At 47.9% G+C, this 15,859-nt stretch overlaps 2 protein-coding genes across 2 annotated transcripts; one reads left to right on the forward strand and one right to left on the reverse strand.

Moving 5' to 3' along the window:
- Positions 1-1,279: 1,279 nt before the first annotated feature.
- FSST1_003430 (uncharacterized protein) lies at positions 1,280-4,556 on the reverse strand (the record flags this gene model as incomplete). Its single annotated transcript, XM_083229512.1, has 2 exons — positions 1,280-2,737; positions 3,663-4,556. The coding sequence occupies 2 exons, from the start codon at positions 4,554-4,556 to the stop codon at positions 1,280-1,282; spliced, it is 2,352 nt and encodes a 783-aa protein (XP_083086860.1).
- A 4,813-nt stretch (positions 4,557-9,369) lies between these two features.
- FSST1_003431 (mediator complex, subunit Med16) lies at positions 9,370-12,594 on the forward strand (the record flags this gene model as incomplete). Its single annotated transcript, XM_083229513.1, has 8 exons — positions 9,370-9,548; positions 9,597-9,951; positions 10,006-10,258; positions 10,313-10,963; positions 11,014-11,133; positions 11,183-11,296; positions 11,346-11,627; positions 11,684-12,594. 8 exons carry the CDS (start codon positions 9,370-9,372, stop codon positions 12,592-12,594), a joined length of 2,865 nt encoding a protein of 954 aa, XP_083086861.1.
- Positions 12,595-15,859: the final 3,265 nt, after the last annotated feature.

The raw sequence follows: 15,859 nt of genomic DNA on the forward strand, positions 1-15,859 counted from the left end.
CCATTGTGAAGTCGCTCCTAGACGCCAATACCGAGCACCCTGTCAACAATCACCAATTCCGATTTCCGGTATGGTGTAGTGGCTAACATTTCGCGCTCTCAAAACCTGAGAGATCAGTACCGCGGAGCCCAGGGTTCGATTCCCTGTACCGGAGTTTCTTTTTTCTCTTCTTTTTGGTGATCTCTCCGGCAATAGGAACTTCTCCTTCTTTGCTTCTTGTCGTACAACAAATATCTCGTCCGTGTCTGCCCATCCTTCTGTTCTCGCCCCTATTCATCTCATTTGCAACGCACGGCTTATGATGTGCATGGACATGGACCACCGGGGAGAAATAAAACTTGAGCCTAAGAAACGAAATAACTCATCCTTGCAGCATAGACACTTCCAAGATTTTCGTTTTTCGTACCCACGCTCATGTCTGAGTTCACTTGCTAACTTAACCCCTGGATACTCGGTAGGTAAGCTATTGCTTCTTGAAGATCTTTTTTGCTTCTTGTCAGCTTAGTCCAAAGTTGTCAACTAAGACTTGCATGAACTATCCAAGGCATGCACGCTGGCGGGGATAAGGGAAACCCTCCCGGATATGGATGCTCGTTCCGGGCTACTGTTTTACGAAAATGCACAGCTTACTTTTGGTGCATATGCCGGATGCACGGTAATCACATTTGCCGTGTGATACATCCTTACTAGCTGCATGAAAACAGGGTGCAAGTGCTTGGGCATAACGTGTGGTATTATGAAAAAGCAGACTGGGGGAGGAAGCGCACCACGTGTTGGACAGCTTGACTTGTCACAAAATATGTATGATAGATAGGAATACCAGTTGATAGAATGGGAGTGAATAGAGCCATGTAGCCGATAGCTTGGCGACTGTTACATGTGCACCTTAATGAGTTTCAATAGTGTGACCAGTATCTGTTTTCGATTTACGCCATGCTTGCCAGCTGGCAGACTGCAACTATGGACAAAATCTATGTATGAGCTGGCGCTTGATAGCAGCGAGCAGCCAGGGACAAGATACAAACTCCCCAACTCCATCCAATGAATACCTAAGACTGTTGTTCTCAGGTGAAATGCCTGTATATATACTGAACCATAGCGAGCCATAGCGAGCTTGATGAAATGAAAGGTCTATAATAACGATTAAACATTTGGGGTATTTCGTAGTGAGCAAATGTGACAAAAGGAATGTATGAAGCAGTATCGATCAGACATTGAAAACGGATGACTTTTCTTTTATAACAAATGCGTGGCTTCGAGGATTTGGCTTTGTGGCCAATCAAGACCGCTTGACTCGATTCCAAAGCCTTTTCACGGCACCGCTATCTTGTTCTTGATGATCTTCCCATTGATCAAAAGCAGCAAGTTGCCTCTCGATGCTCTGTTTAGGGTTTCCGCCACGAGAGTATAGGGCCGGGCTTGAGGCAGGTTCGTCGCGGCTCGGGCCCCCGTGGCTGCTACCCTGCTTCCAACCATAGATTTGGTCCTCGCTTTGCCGAAGATCTGGTCTCGTCAAGGTCATGCGAAGTGTCATCTCTCGACTTGCCATCGTATCCGGCATATATTTGTCCATCTTGGAATGGGAAGAGTGTTCGATACTATTCCTCACAGATCGAACTTGATGTGCCCTGTCGTATAGTTGAGGCGTCTTTGGGGAATCAGGCTCGGCTGCTGAAGCGTCATCACTGTATTTGGATGATCGGTCATCCTCTAGGAAGCTGCGTAACCTGTCTTGTTGATGAACCGTGTTCTTACTGAACACTCCCGTCTGAGGCCTTGATCCTCCGTCTTTGGAAAAGAACCCGAACTCGATAGCTTCGTCAAACTTTTGCGGTGATGCTAGACATTCTCGCAATTTCTTTCGAGCCTCAGGGTCTTGATAGTGAGTAGCGGCAGGGTCGATTGGGGATGCCAAGGGGGAAGTCATACTCTGCCTGTTGGCAGATATTAACGACAATGCTCGAGCCCTTGACTTCTTGCGGCCGTGGCTGAAAGGGCCGATAACGGAGCTGCGCGATACAGGGGGAGCAGCGGCAGAAGTCGGGGAAGGTAGAATTTCCTCTTGTGTAAGTCTGTCGCAGGTCATAGATGGCCTCCCGAATGGCAGCTTGTTGATAGATAAATGACGGCGAAATGAAGGCCTTCGGCTCTTGTTGGGAACCGGTACCTCTTCGCGCAGGCCAATGTGATAATCATCTAGATACAGGCGAAGATCAAGTCCCTCTTCGTCGTCTAGCCACCGAAAGCTATCGTAGAAAGAATCCGGTCTTGTCGTTTCTGAGCTTGATGCCGTTTTATCATTTTGGCGTGGCAGCATGCTGGAGTACGACGATCGCCCACTGGATAACCTTGGGCTTGGGATTGGAGACTGCAGCATGATATCTTGTGATTGCCACTCAATACCTGTCTTATCTGGCAGCTCTTCCGTGGTCTCAGTTGGGGTTTTCTGTGATTGATAGGCGAATAGGAGCTCCTCGTCTGTGAGATGCCGGCGCTTTATCTTTTCGGGCAGATTGGCGTAAAATCGTTGGTCTGTAGAAACAATACGTGGCCGATCCAAGTGTTGTAAAGAAGCATCCGAAGTAATAGGCCTTTCTTGAGGCTCGTAGCTTCTTCTAGGCCTTGGAAGGGATGACCAGGGTGTGAGGAGTTGATCCTGTCCGACGCTCCCGGATCGCTGATGTCGTCCCAAGTCTGGAGAGTGGGCCAACTGTGATCGCTCGATAGTTGAGAAGTACTGGAAAGGGAAGGTATTTAGTATGAAGCAACAGAACTATGTGAAGGAACCAATATTCAAGTAAACAGAACAAGTGTAAAGCACATAAACAATGAAAGGGACTCCCTAGTTCTTAAAGGTACGAGAGAGGGGCGAAACTGGAATCGGAATGGATATGTCTCAATTCAGGAACGAAGCGGTAGAGCTAGGGCAGTGAGCCGTCAACTAATGGCTCGTGGGGCACGACTCGAGTGTGTCTTGGGGTGTATGACGCCTGGTGATTGTCGGGCGCACAAGCACGTTGATACATGGATCGCCCAGGAACTGCAAGTCCTGGGCGCCATCACAACGCCTCTTTGGGGGATGTGATTGCTGAGCGAAGGAGAGCTCAGCTTGGTCTGGGTCCTGTACAAGATACCGGGGGGATCGGCCAATGGGTAAGCACTGAACCCACTGAGTGCGTGGAGCCGCCAGAACGGCCACCGCTCGCCAGGCTAGACAGACAGGGCAAGGTCAAGGCTGTTGCGGTGGGACGGTGGGTTCTGTTGGCGATTACTGACGGTCCCCTGGGTTTCTGGTTTTTGGTGGTTGCGACTGATCCTGGTAAGTCCAAAAAGGAGGATCCATCCATTTTAGACGCAGGTCGAATTTAACCTTGCCAAGTCATGATGATTCAGGGCCGCTCTACCTGAGCCGGACTGCACGACTTAACCCATAGAAGAAGAGACAAGACACTTGTCGAGGTGCAGAACTCTGTTCGTAGTAAAGAAGGGAGTGAAGATGGCGGATTGGTATGGCAATGACAACGACAATCCGTTGACCGCATATCTAGCGGTTTAGACTTTCGCTTACTGCTCCCTTACCGTCGTATCGAGGAAGACCAGTAGAAACAAAACATGGAACACAACGGACGAGATCCGAAGACTAATGAGAGGTATGAACTTACTTTCCGCTGTATCGTCGGCGGGAGAGACTCGAATTCTTCCCTCGTGATCGTTGTTGAAGGTCGGTTATCTAGCGTTGGAGGTTGAAGATCAGAAGAGACCCTCGGGTGTTTGACAGAGTCGGAATTGGCACTTGGACTGCGTCGCCATTGAACAAGATGACTGCGTGAAGACGATGGGCGTCGGTCCGATGTCGATAAGCCGTCATCGGGAAACAGACATTCGGTGTCAATCGCACTGAGGCGGTACTGTTGCGAATTATATCGTAGACTGTCACGACCAGGCCGTGCATCTGGCGGGACACGCAACCCGATCTGCTCCTTCCCAGGCCGCGCAGGCGGTGGGTAAGGCTCGAAGCCATTGTCCGTCGTCGTCGTCGTCATAGCGGTGGTCGCAATACTCATGGGACGTGATGGCAGCAGAAAGCTGAGATCACCGAGGCCCTGATCCTGATCCTGATCCTGATCCTGATCAACATGATGTGTGAAGTCGCTAGTGTCGACCTTTGTGGGAACACGGCGTTGGCGTTGCGGCTGCAGTGGTGGCTTTTGGCGCTCTAGTTGGGAATGCATGTTTTGGATATCGTATGCATGCGCATGCGAAGATTCTGCATGTATGCGGCCCTTTGTGTGATTTGGCTGATTTGTGTAATGATGCAGAGGTCTGGGATGAAGACGATGAGATAAACTTTCAGGACAAGAATCGAGGGTCTCGCTGTCGAGAAAGCTCATAATATCATCCAGGGCACCTGGACCCTGATTAAAGAGACTACTGCTATCTCTCATGCTCATGCTATTACTGTCAATAGACTCCGTTGGCGTGCCCGGATTCGGCCAGTAACCGTCGCTCGACCGAAGCCTTGAGTCCAACGCGGCGAGCCCATCACCCTGGCCCATGACGAAGTCAGGTCGAGGGTATCGTTGGGTTACAGCAGGAAATGCAGCAGGGTTGTCGCAATGTTGACAGGGAGTGGTGATGAGACGGCGGGATTCAGAGTAGACTAGCCAACGTTGATCATGGGATGAACTGGAAAGGAACGGCGATGCAAGGTCCACTGCTGTCAAGTTGGCCCCCCGCAGGCCACCGTCCCTCGGTCGCCCTGGTCTTGATGGAAGTTCGATAGGCAAGTAGGTAGTAGTCGGTTGGGCGATCGGAAGTGGTTGACTGCAGGCTGGTAAAAGTGAAGAAAAGTGCGGGTTTAGTGAGTCGGTTCGAGTCGGTAAATCGTGGGGAAGCTTGAAGGGAAGATATTAATATTTCGCGTCTTTTTTTTTTTTCAAAATGAATCAACGGCTTTAATAGGTCATCGTCATAGGTGATTGCAGTTCCCGAAGTCGTCGCCAAATCGTTCGCCAAGTGCCGTAAAACTAAGACTGATGATGGGCGGGTACGATATGATAGCTCGGGTACTCTGTACTTCTGAGTAGTATCTGCAGTAGAGTGTCCCTCTACCAGATGGGAACCAAGCCAAGCGCAGCTAATGGGAATTAAGGTAACAACGAGTTGGAAGCGAGAGCGCGGCGTCAAATTCAATCCTATGGGACCTCTTCTTTACCAATCACTCGAAAGGTCCGTCGGGCAGAATAAGCTTCCGAGAGCGATCGAGCGTTGAGGCGTGAGGCTTGATGAGAGTACTTGTCCGAGGGTTAGAGTAGAAACGACCGAGAAACAATTGACAATCGACGATTAGTTAATGGCGTTTTAGATGGTGTCAAAAAATCCAGGCTAGTACCTGAAGTTTGCATATGATACGACAGAAAAGGATGACAAAAGAGGAAAGACGACGAAAATCAACAAAAGCGAGAGAAAGGAGACAACTGTCTGCTCTGCCTAGGTAGCAACCTGGTTTCAATTGAATACACGGGCAAGATGGGTAGGGATACGGATACCTAGGTAACTAATTGATAAACGTCGTGCATTACCCCATCCCCATAGATAATAATAATACCCAGAGAGCAACAATTATTAGAAGCTCAGTCCAGGTGTCCCCCGCCGCGCCGTGCCGTGTCCTGCGCTGTGCTGTGCTGTGTTGTCCTCCTCATTGTGGGCGCAAGTTCGGCATCACTCCAGATTTGTATAGTGCAAGGATGACACGAACATGTTTTTGCTTGAGAATCACGGCGGTGCTTCAGAATATGTCGATGGCCGTTCTAACCATCCCATCCCATCCTATTAGCCTTCGACCCTCGATCCCTGCAAGCATCATCTTAATACGGCATTCTAGAAATAACTCGGTACAATTGTCAACTCCTGGATAATATCAGAGTATATGTGTATACCATCTAGGCCGATTCACCGTTTTTGCAACCCACACACAGTCGAGTTGCAGTCGCCAATTGTGTCAGTCGGCATTCATGCTGACTGTCCATGTGTTTGCTGTTCAACGACAACTCTGTTTAGCTTATAAGCTAGCAATGCAACCGGAGTCCCAAGGTCCCGGGCAGACATTCGTTAGGCCCGAAACTACTGCACTGCACGGTACCTGACTGGGTGTGAAGATGCTGACCGATCCAACTAGACCCAGCCCAGGCATCCGTACATCTATTGACGTTGAGCTAGGTATCACCATAACCATAGTCTGGCTTCTGGGTGGCTGTCCACTGTAACGAGCCCCCGACTCTTGTGGTTTAGTCCAGTTTCGGTTTAGCTGATACAGCGCTACGGGACCAATGCACGACCGCAACCGTTACTCCAAAGGCTTAAAACAAAAACCCGCATTTCATCGGACCTTACTTACTCTTGTCACATCCATCCACAAGTGAACGAACAACACACAGCGACAACGTTGATATAGCAGCACACGGGAGGATCATACATGCATACATACCTACCTACCTACCTGAAGCGCTTTAAAAAAGCAAACATGCGCAGATCCACGTTCCTTGCAACACGGGAGGAAAACGTGTCGCTCGCTATACCCAATTTTCGACGCGCACAATGCAACGCAACGCAAACCAAAGTATTGCAATGCATTACACCAGTTGTCATATCATTTGAGAATTATTGTCTGTGTCTCTCTGTCTCATGGGCAAGGTTGCCACGACGAGTTGGCTAATGTGATAAGAAATCCGTCAATGAAACCTTGGGACTGACTATTATTATTTGTTAATTAACCAACAACACACATCCCAGCTTGGCTGGACTCCGTCTTACTGGTATCGACTGTCATAGCTTCTGCCTTAGTCTATTTCCAGCTTGCCTGTCGCCTGTCAAATATCATCATCACCTCCACAGGAGACTTTTAGTAGATTAACAACCTCAAAACGAAAGTCACAAGGCACTGCTGATGCCCATCACTACCAGACTTCAACTAGTCTGTCCCTTTCTGTTGCAATTGTCAGATTTGCATGCAACGCTATCATGATGCAGGGGGTACAGACTGCTAATCTGACAAGCAGGGATTTATTGCCATTCAAATCTGTTTAAGCGACATGCTGCCATCCACCACAGAACTGTCCAATGCCAAGACCCTTGGATCACCTAGATATCATAGCACAGTTTTGCCGCCGGCCAACGTATCTCTTTGAGGGATCTGACCCGAGCTCGTAGCACTTGTTCTGAAGATCTTCGGGGAGCCCGCTGAACTAAGTGGACGATGGCAGGCTGATTAGACCAAGCTGGACAACATCATTCAGCCCAACGTCAACTTCAACATCAAACGATGCAAGCTCCTGGAACACGCATATACCGTGCCGCAACAATGCCTGGCGCTGGACAACATCAAATATCAATGACAGTGTGTCCTCTATATCATCATCTTGGTCAATACCTGGTAGTGTTCGTAAGCCTCACAAACCGGTATTGTTGGGTCCGCTCCCTTCCGTAATAACTCGGTAATTCAAAACCCAGATATATTACAGCAACTATGCAATCTCACGCAGTGATTGCCATGAGGTAAACGTAGCTGGCCATGCAGGCTTTCCGAGTTCACGTTGCCACAGGTTGCACAGCCATGTTCACATAGATAGCATGCAGTTACAACCCAAGAGCCCCAGCGCAACGCAGGGCATTTATACGAAGTACAGCGGGTAACACGACTCATGTGTATTGTAAGCGTCATCGTGGTTCCAATTCGAGGGGGATCTTATGAACTTTATTGTGTCTGGTACCTCACAAGTCCGGGTTTCGACGAGTGATTATTAGACACGTTTAAGTATGATGGTAGGAATATCGAAGTCTACTTTCAAGACAGTGCCTCTCTTGGTAGCTGTCACTTACAAAAAAGGCTGCGGTCTGTGCAAGTCAGTGTAGCTGGTGTTCTCCGTATGGTAAATTCTTGTTTTAAACAAGTACCCCGTTGCGATCGGTTGTAAGTCATGGCCCACTTGCTTAATGTCATGAATATGATGATATCCCTTCTTAACTGCGTTAGTTTTGAGCGAGAACGAAAATTTTACCTTTTGATACTCGATGTCGACTGCCGAGTGTCACTTTCCGGCAACATCATCGGCCCAAGTGCGGGTTGCGCGGCTTTGTTGATTTAGACAACGCATACTCAGCCCGATCACGGATCAATATCCGCATGAGTACTAGAAAGACGATGCGGTGTAGTAAATATGGAGATGAAGCTATCACCGATGGATGTCGTATGCAGTCTAGTTGTACAGATACATATACCTGAAACTGTTTGGCCGAGTGTGGATCACGGCAGGAGGGGAGAAGCACAGACGATGCAAGGCGATGCGGGCTTCAAAGTTTGCTTCCAGACGCCCTGATACGTATTCCGTAGTACATTCGTGCATCATATGGGGATGTGTATGCTAGATCCATTGTACACGTGCTTTTAAAGGTCTGTGGTGAGGAATGGCTGGCGCGAGGGCCAACTACGGTCCCTTGCCAAGGCGCTCAGCAAACCAACTGTAGCCAAAACAGGGAACTCCTTGGATGCCAAAGTGAGGGCAGGGTTCAGCTTCTAACACAGTCGTGTAATGTGGGAGAAACAAGTCAGTAACATATAAACTGAGTCGTGTGGTGAGCACCAACAGACCCCAGCCCAGAGTGCAGTTCTAGGTACCTATCCGAGGGCCCAGATTCAACAACGACCTATTGATACTGTGTTCTTAAGAGTGTCCTCTAGGCTCGGATTCAGTTGAGGTAGTACAAGAGTTTTACAAGACCATTTCTTGGCCAAAACGGTAAACCTGCAGAGAGAGTAAGGGCTTTGTTCAACGTCCATTCTAGAGCGTCTAGGCTGAGGCGGCCGTCTGCAGGCTTCATCCGATTGCAGAGTTCAAGTACGAAGTGGTCTTGACTTTAGTTGTCAACCAACATGCGCTCATTGATAACTAATAGGTAGGTATATAAACAATATAGATATAATTCATGGCTGATGTTAAATTCGACAAGACACGTGAATCGACGAGACGCGACATGTTCATTGGATCCAAGCTCGCATCCACTTTAGAAGTTTGTCCAACCAATAAGAGACGGCATAGCACGACACCTCTTGATTCAGCCTCGAGGAGTCTTCAGCCTTTCTCACCTACCCAGAAACCCGTTCAACCTCAAGGAGAAGCAGAAGCAGAAGCTTAATCATACCCTCTCGCATTAAACCTTATCACGCTGTAATCTAATTACTTGTATCACTGAATCATGCTCAATCTCCATTTTTTGATTCATTAAACTTTTGGTTCTGCTCATCCGCTTCTACCACTATCCCTACTGTTATTCTTGATACCCCAATCCGGTACCTCAGTACTCACTCCTCTCATGACATCGGAAAAGATGCCTCTCATGCTGGAAAATTCCATGCCAGTAGACCTCAATGACGTTGATGACCTTTTCGGCGATGCCGTCGGTGTCGGTGTCGGTCTTTCTCTGCCGGGGCGAGCACAAACCAAACAGCTTCAGCAACGGATGGACGACATTAGAATTCGAGGGTGTTGCCAGTATGATAACCCTAAATCATTTGGTACCAAACGACTAACTTTCAATAGAGCAGTAGCATGGTCAAGGACAGGCACAATTGCCAACATCACCCCCGATGGCCAGAATGTCGAACTTCGTTACCTGCGACGTTCTCCAGACGATGGCTCATGGGACCTGAGTGATCCTACCACTTGTCCCTTTGTCAATGGTACTCCAGCAGTCCCCATCGTTCACTTGACATGGGCTGGCACGAGTACTCCTGACCTGGCTGTGATTGATGCGGCCGGTCGTGTCATTATCGTTAGCTTCTCCATCACTCTCAACCATCCCTTTGTCCAAAGGAAATGGGATGCCGATCCCATTGATGATGTCCATACCATCGTCGGTGCATATTGGCTCACAGTTGCGCCTTCGAATCAACAGGTATGCCTATTACAACTTCTACCTTGAACCATTTATTGACCGTGATATGAATAGTCCTACAACATCATGTATGGGCCGGCCAACAAACAAACAAACGGATATACTTATGAAAGTTCATTCGTTCACCACGGAGGGCCATCCCATCCCAGCCCTGCCAAGAGCGCTTTATTGACCATCACTACGCATGGTGTTCTCAGGATGTTCTGGTCACAAAATAACAGTCGAATTGAAGAGACAACCATAGAACTCGAAAGTATAAGCGCTTCCGATGAACTCATCACACACGCGGCTTTCACGTCTGAAAAGAGTGAGTCTATCTGGTTCTCAGCCTGCCCCAAGTGTTGTCATTAACAATCAGTAGAATATTTACTCCTTGCACTTGCAACAACTTCTAAACAATTGAGGCTCGTCAAGATCGAGATCCAATGGGGCCAAGCATCTCAAGCGGATAAAGTCCCAGGGAGACCTGCAGGAAACCTGAGCCCTTCTTTGGTTGAGAAACACTTGGCTACTACGAATTGGCTCCAGGGCGGCCCTGGTGATTCGAGTCTCGACACATCAATGATCGAGCTCTCCCACCTAGAGGTTCTTCCCTCTATCTTGGATAATACTGGAAAGAATCCCACGTCACCAATGGTTGTCACGGTGAAGTCGCGTACCCCTAGTGAGGGGTCCTATCAGGCTGCACAAAGTGTTCTCGACCGTTGGGAGGTTGTTGAGCAACGGCAGAATTTATCATCGGCTTGGGAACAGCTTGGGAGTCGACGAAACAGCATTTCCTCAGAACTGCCTCCTATCACGCAACTGCGTAAGGTTGCACATATTACAGCCAACAAAGTTGTTGTTGCATTCCACACCCTCACTTTCGGCAAGATCTTCGTGCTCGCTTTCGCAGACGGTACGGTAGAGTATCGCGATCGACTAACTTTCGACGAAATATACACAACTCAGGAATTGAATAAGATCATGAACCTTCGGCAAGTTGGCTGGACATTTACAGATGAAGGACCATGTAATTCAACCGTCTGCGGTCTATATAACCTTGGCTGACATTCTTTTTAGGCCAACAAATCGCCTTCTCGCCCACATATTGCTCGATGGTGCAAATGGGTGAAGACGGCAAAATCAAATGGGCTAAGCTGCATTACCCTCACGGTGATGTCGGAAATTCGATGCAAGACGGTATGTCCATTCGCACTATTGACTACAAACATATCTAACCCAGTTACAGCCAATTATGCTGGTAGCATTGCTGCATTGTGCGTCACTGCTGCGCCAGCCATGTTTCACCAGAACAACTACGATGATATACTTGCCATTGTGAGGCCGTATACAACAAAGAAAAGTGTGTAGTTATTCCAGTCGTTACTATGTATATCACTAACACAAAGCAGGGTTTGTCCAAGACTGGGTCACCGAGCTTATCAGGATCCTTAAAATCCAGATCGACTACTCAGAAGACACTCATCACGATTCCCTTGTTCGAAACGGCTCTCTACAGTACTGCCTCAGTATCATGAACGCGCTTGGATTCCGTGGAGATTGCAGCCCCCGATCCTTCCTAGGCAAATTCTCTATGCTCTTTCTGAACGTCCGTAACGTGGTCGTTCTTATCACTATTGCCAGCAACACGCCTGTTACGGTCAGAGAAAAGCTCAGTCCTTTGGATGAACCTGGTGCGTTATAGCGGACACGGTACGCACATTTTTGGCAGCTACTAACATAAATACAGAGGTCATGGCGACACTTGTTGGCTGTGCAAAGTGGGCACTTGATCTGATCGCTTGGCTCATGGACTCTCTCTTCGAGCTTATGAACGACAGTCATTTTCAAGCACTATTGACTCGGGAGCGCTTCCATGAGGTAGCTTCTTATCTCCAGGAAAAGAACAACGTTGCTCTTCATTTCTTAATGAGCTCATCCAGTCGAGGATTCCTTTCAGCAGTTTGTCGAAGACTGACACACTTGGAAGGGTTGAGTGGCCGGGCCATCGAATTCTACAGGAGGCAATCAGCTGTTGTCGAGGGTGCTTCGGGCGGCAGGGCGGCCCCTCAGCTACAGCAGGCATATCAAGCAATGCAGCAGGTGACATCTTCCGCGCTCGTCAAGGTTTCCGAGGTTGAAACCCTCCTCACCGAGCTCAGCACGGAGATACGACAAGCCTACCAGATTTTCCTGCCAAACTTCGTCAAGAGTCAGCAGAACGCACCACAGGGAAAGCAAATCGACATGGCGGTCAAGTCGACCCGCTCGCAGATAGAACTCTCCATGCTTCTGTCAGGGTCACCCCCTTCAGCGTTTATCCAGATCATCAAGAAGTTCTTCGCCACAGACCTTCCGTCATTTCGAAACGCTGTAGATCCGGGCCGACTGTTTTTTGCAAATTACGATCTTCTCGAAGTCCAGGATGACGAACACAGCTTGACAGCGAGGAAGGCACGGGGCATGCTTTATGTCGATGTATTCAAGCGGATGCAGATTAGACCCTCCCCCAACAAACAGTGGAGGCGCTGCTCCAGGTGCACTGCTGTGATGGAGGATATATTTGGAAGTAGACCTGGGTTTACATTTGTCCTGGCACAGCAACGCAAGTGTTCTTGTGGAGGGCAATGGACATTGCTTCCGAAAGGAAGCGTTGCGTGAGTTATTGATGGATAAAGGGCGTTTATATTGGATGTAGAAATTGGGGCATGGTGGTGCTGATGAAACGGAAATATATCACGAAATAGTCTCATAATACAGAGCTTAAGAATACGCATAGGTCACTTTTTTGGTAAGCCACTACTATCGTGCTTTTTCTCCCTTCATAGTGATGTATTAGTACATTCCTTCTGGCGTGTCTCGGTGAGTCGACTAGTAGTGTCGGCCCAACTCTAGCTGATGATCATCGTACCTGCCTTCATCAGTGGTCTGTTTCAGCACACAACTTCTCTGGTATTCCAGGTTGCTGGTACCTGTCACCTGCCACCTGCTGGTGCGTGTCCCTGATCGAGGGTCTCGGCTAGTGTTCTCGACAGCAGCTTTTTGTATAACCATGTCTTACTAAGAGGGGCAGCACATGGCTATCATTGTGCCACCATAACAGCCTCCAAACTAAACTCAGTCTCCGATACGAGAACCGTTTCTAAAGTCATCTGACAAACTAGCATCAGACTACCTTTCGCTAATCAAGTTCGTCGTGTCCTTGTATGTCGTGCATTGAAACACGTCACGATTCATGGCCAACACGGAACGAATACCCTATAACAGCCCGATTGTACCAAGCATCGACTACCTGTTTTCAGAGAGAGGCAGCCTAACCCCCCATACTCCATGGGAAATTAGGATGTGATGGCGCCAGACTCGGTTTGGAGCAGTCGTCGAAACAGCAACGATAGCGCCTCATTAGCTGATGTGATAAAAAGGAGTGTGTTTAAGAAAGATCGATCTGCAATCAATACTGGCAGCGTCACAACTCTAAGCGCCACCTAATTTCGAGTCAGTGGGGGTTATCCAAGGTCGGTAGTTGCATCTGTTGTCCTTTCAAGCATTTTCAATGTGCTAACGTGTGATACAGCTGAAGCGTTACAGTGATTGTGTGAGAAATGTAAAGATCTGCGGTTAATAGTGCCACCTTGACTGGATGTGAACGTTTCAGGACAAGTCTGTTGTTCAAGGTAACTTGGCTTGGTCTTGGGTTTCCAGGTACAAGCACAGATACCCTGTACTATGATGTACCCCTGTCATGATGATGTGCATCTTTATTAGACCAAGTGACTACGATGCTTGGCTTTCAATAGCGTTAGATAATTTGTGATCCATCTATATGATAACGACAGCAGGTCGGGCCCCTTACTTCGGGTGCATTCGCACGAAAACAAACAACATTCATCGCCAAAATCTTTTATCGGCATCAACTGTGTTATACTCGTCTGCTGATGACCCTGCCTGTCACAACAATAGAGTTCAAGCCAGTCGTGATCCGGATCTAAGGGAAAGACCCTGAAAACGGACAGAATAAGGTGTGTAACAAGGGGCACCCTGCGATTCGAATCCGTTGTAACACTTACATTAGATATTGCCATCAGTCCACGAGATGTTAATCTGTTCTTCTAGTGAACATGTCAACAAAAGCTAAAGCTGGAGTCTTGTTTAACAGAACGCTTAGTGAGGATTTAGTACTCTCACCGCCAGTGACTTATAGAAAGCACAATTATTATTAGAGCTGTATAAAAAGAAACGGAGTGAGTCTAGAGTTGACAATCAATTAATATTAGATTCTTCATGAATGTTTGCCAGGCGCTAAACGCAACCAGTCGTGGCCTACTCTGTATTTCGCTCGGTATTCTTTAGCTCATTAGGCACTCTTTAGCACCTCATTCGCTAAACTAGGGGCGCTACCTGAACCCCTGGATCATGAGGCGGTTGAGCTGAATGTGTTGCCGGAGAAATCAATGTTGTCGTGGCATCATACTCCGGACGGTAGATACCTACCTAAACATGACGGACTATTACTGGTAATGAGGCAACCTTTCTTTTAGGCTCGGAGAATTTAAACTTGTGCATAGAAAAAAGAAAAAGAAAAAGAAGAAAAAAGAGAGTCTGCACCGTTTAACATGCGGTTACACGCATATGCACAGAATCGTGGAAACGTTTCGATAGCCGCCGCCTTAATATAACGGTAACACAATTTTCCGCCTCGCATCACCTTTATATTTCTAAAAGAGGACGGCAGGTGACTCGAAGAGGCCAAGGACATGCTTGAAATTCCAAATTTGGCATTATATCCTTGTTCATATCTCGGCCTTTGAATGACATTGAGCAATTGAGCTACCTGAGGCATTGGTCGCAGATTGATCCATGATAAGATCGTTTCTCTCGTCCCATCTGGTCAACGAGACGAGATGAAGATATAGAGGACTTTTATGAGTCTAATTGAATGCGTCTATGCGTACTTGTAAGGGACAAGACTGATCTTCAAGACTTGGAAGGTGGTATTATGATACTGTGCCATAATCATCCACTTGAAAGGATTATAGAGCCTGAAATGGATTGAATGCCGTACCGCTCTTTGCGCGGCGCATGTAATTGGATCTTGTATCACCTCTAATGTCAAGGTAGCACAGGTCGCTCCCCCTGAAAGCTTTGTTATGGTAGCGCCTAGAAAAGGGCGCTAGTGCAGGTACTTTACGGCAAATCCCTCCCAATGGATCCCTTCCGTTGGTCACCACCTTCACCAGAACATCCTTGTTGTTTAATTGTAATTGGTTAGGCGATTAACCTTTCAGGTACAGAAATGGTTTGACTGGTTCATTGAGCGGCTATTATCTGTTGGGTTTTATCTTCCTTTGTTTTCCCACGATCCAATGCCATGCGAGTATGCGCTTGGAAAGTCAGCTCTAATATCAAGCCTCACCATTCCTTTCGAGCCCTCACATGAGATTGGGAGATGCAGTTCGCCCCTCTCATAATGATCGATCGGCCTTATAAAGTAAACTTACCTATGACCTTGCGGGGGTTTAGTGCAGGGGTACCTTTGTCATCATCGAATCGAATCCATGCCCCTTTTCCTAAACTAATTCGAGCTAAGCTTAGATCAAATGAAAACATTATTGGACCCCTGACGTTACAATCAACCGCCTAGACTAATACCTAAACTGTTATCGTGCATAGCACCCAGCCATCGCTCCAAGCTCCTGTTCCCTTCGCTTCGTTCCTCTCCCCAGGGGCCAAATTTCTCTTCTTTCCCTTCCCTCACCCGTTGATGATTGACCGACGCGCCTTATTCCGGTGATAAGACACCATCTACTTACTAACTGTACATATTATACCACTTGTACCAAGTACTACCCGTAACTTATACCTGGCTTATTGGTGTGTCGGTGTCGGTGTCTGTCTGCGTCTGTGTTGCGTCGTGTTGTGCGACACG

The sequence above is a fragment of the Fusarium sambucinum genome, chromosome I, assembly GCF_050947815.1.
Source record: "Fusarium sambucinum isolate potato_lamoka chromosome I, whole genome shotgun sequence".
Taxonomy (NCBI): Eukaryota; Fungi; Ascomycota; class Sordariomycetes; order Hypocreales; family Nectriaceae; genus Fusarium; species Fusarium sambucinum.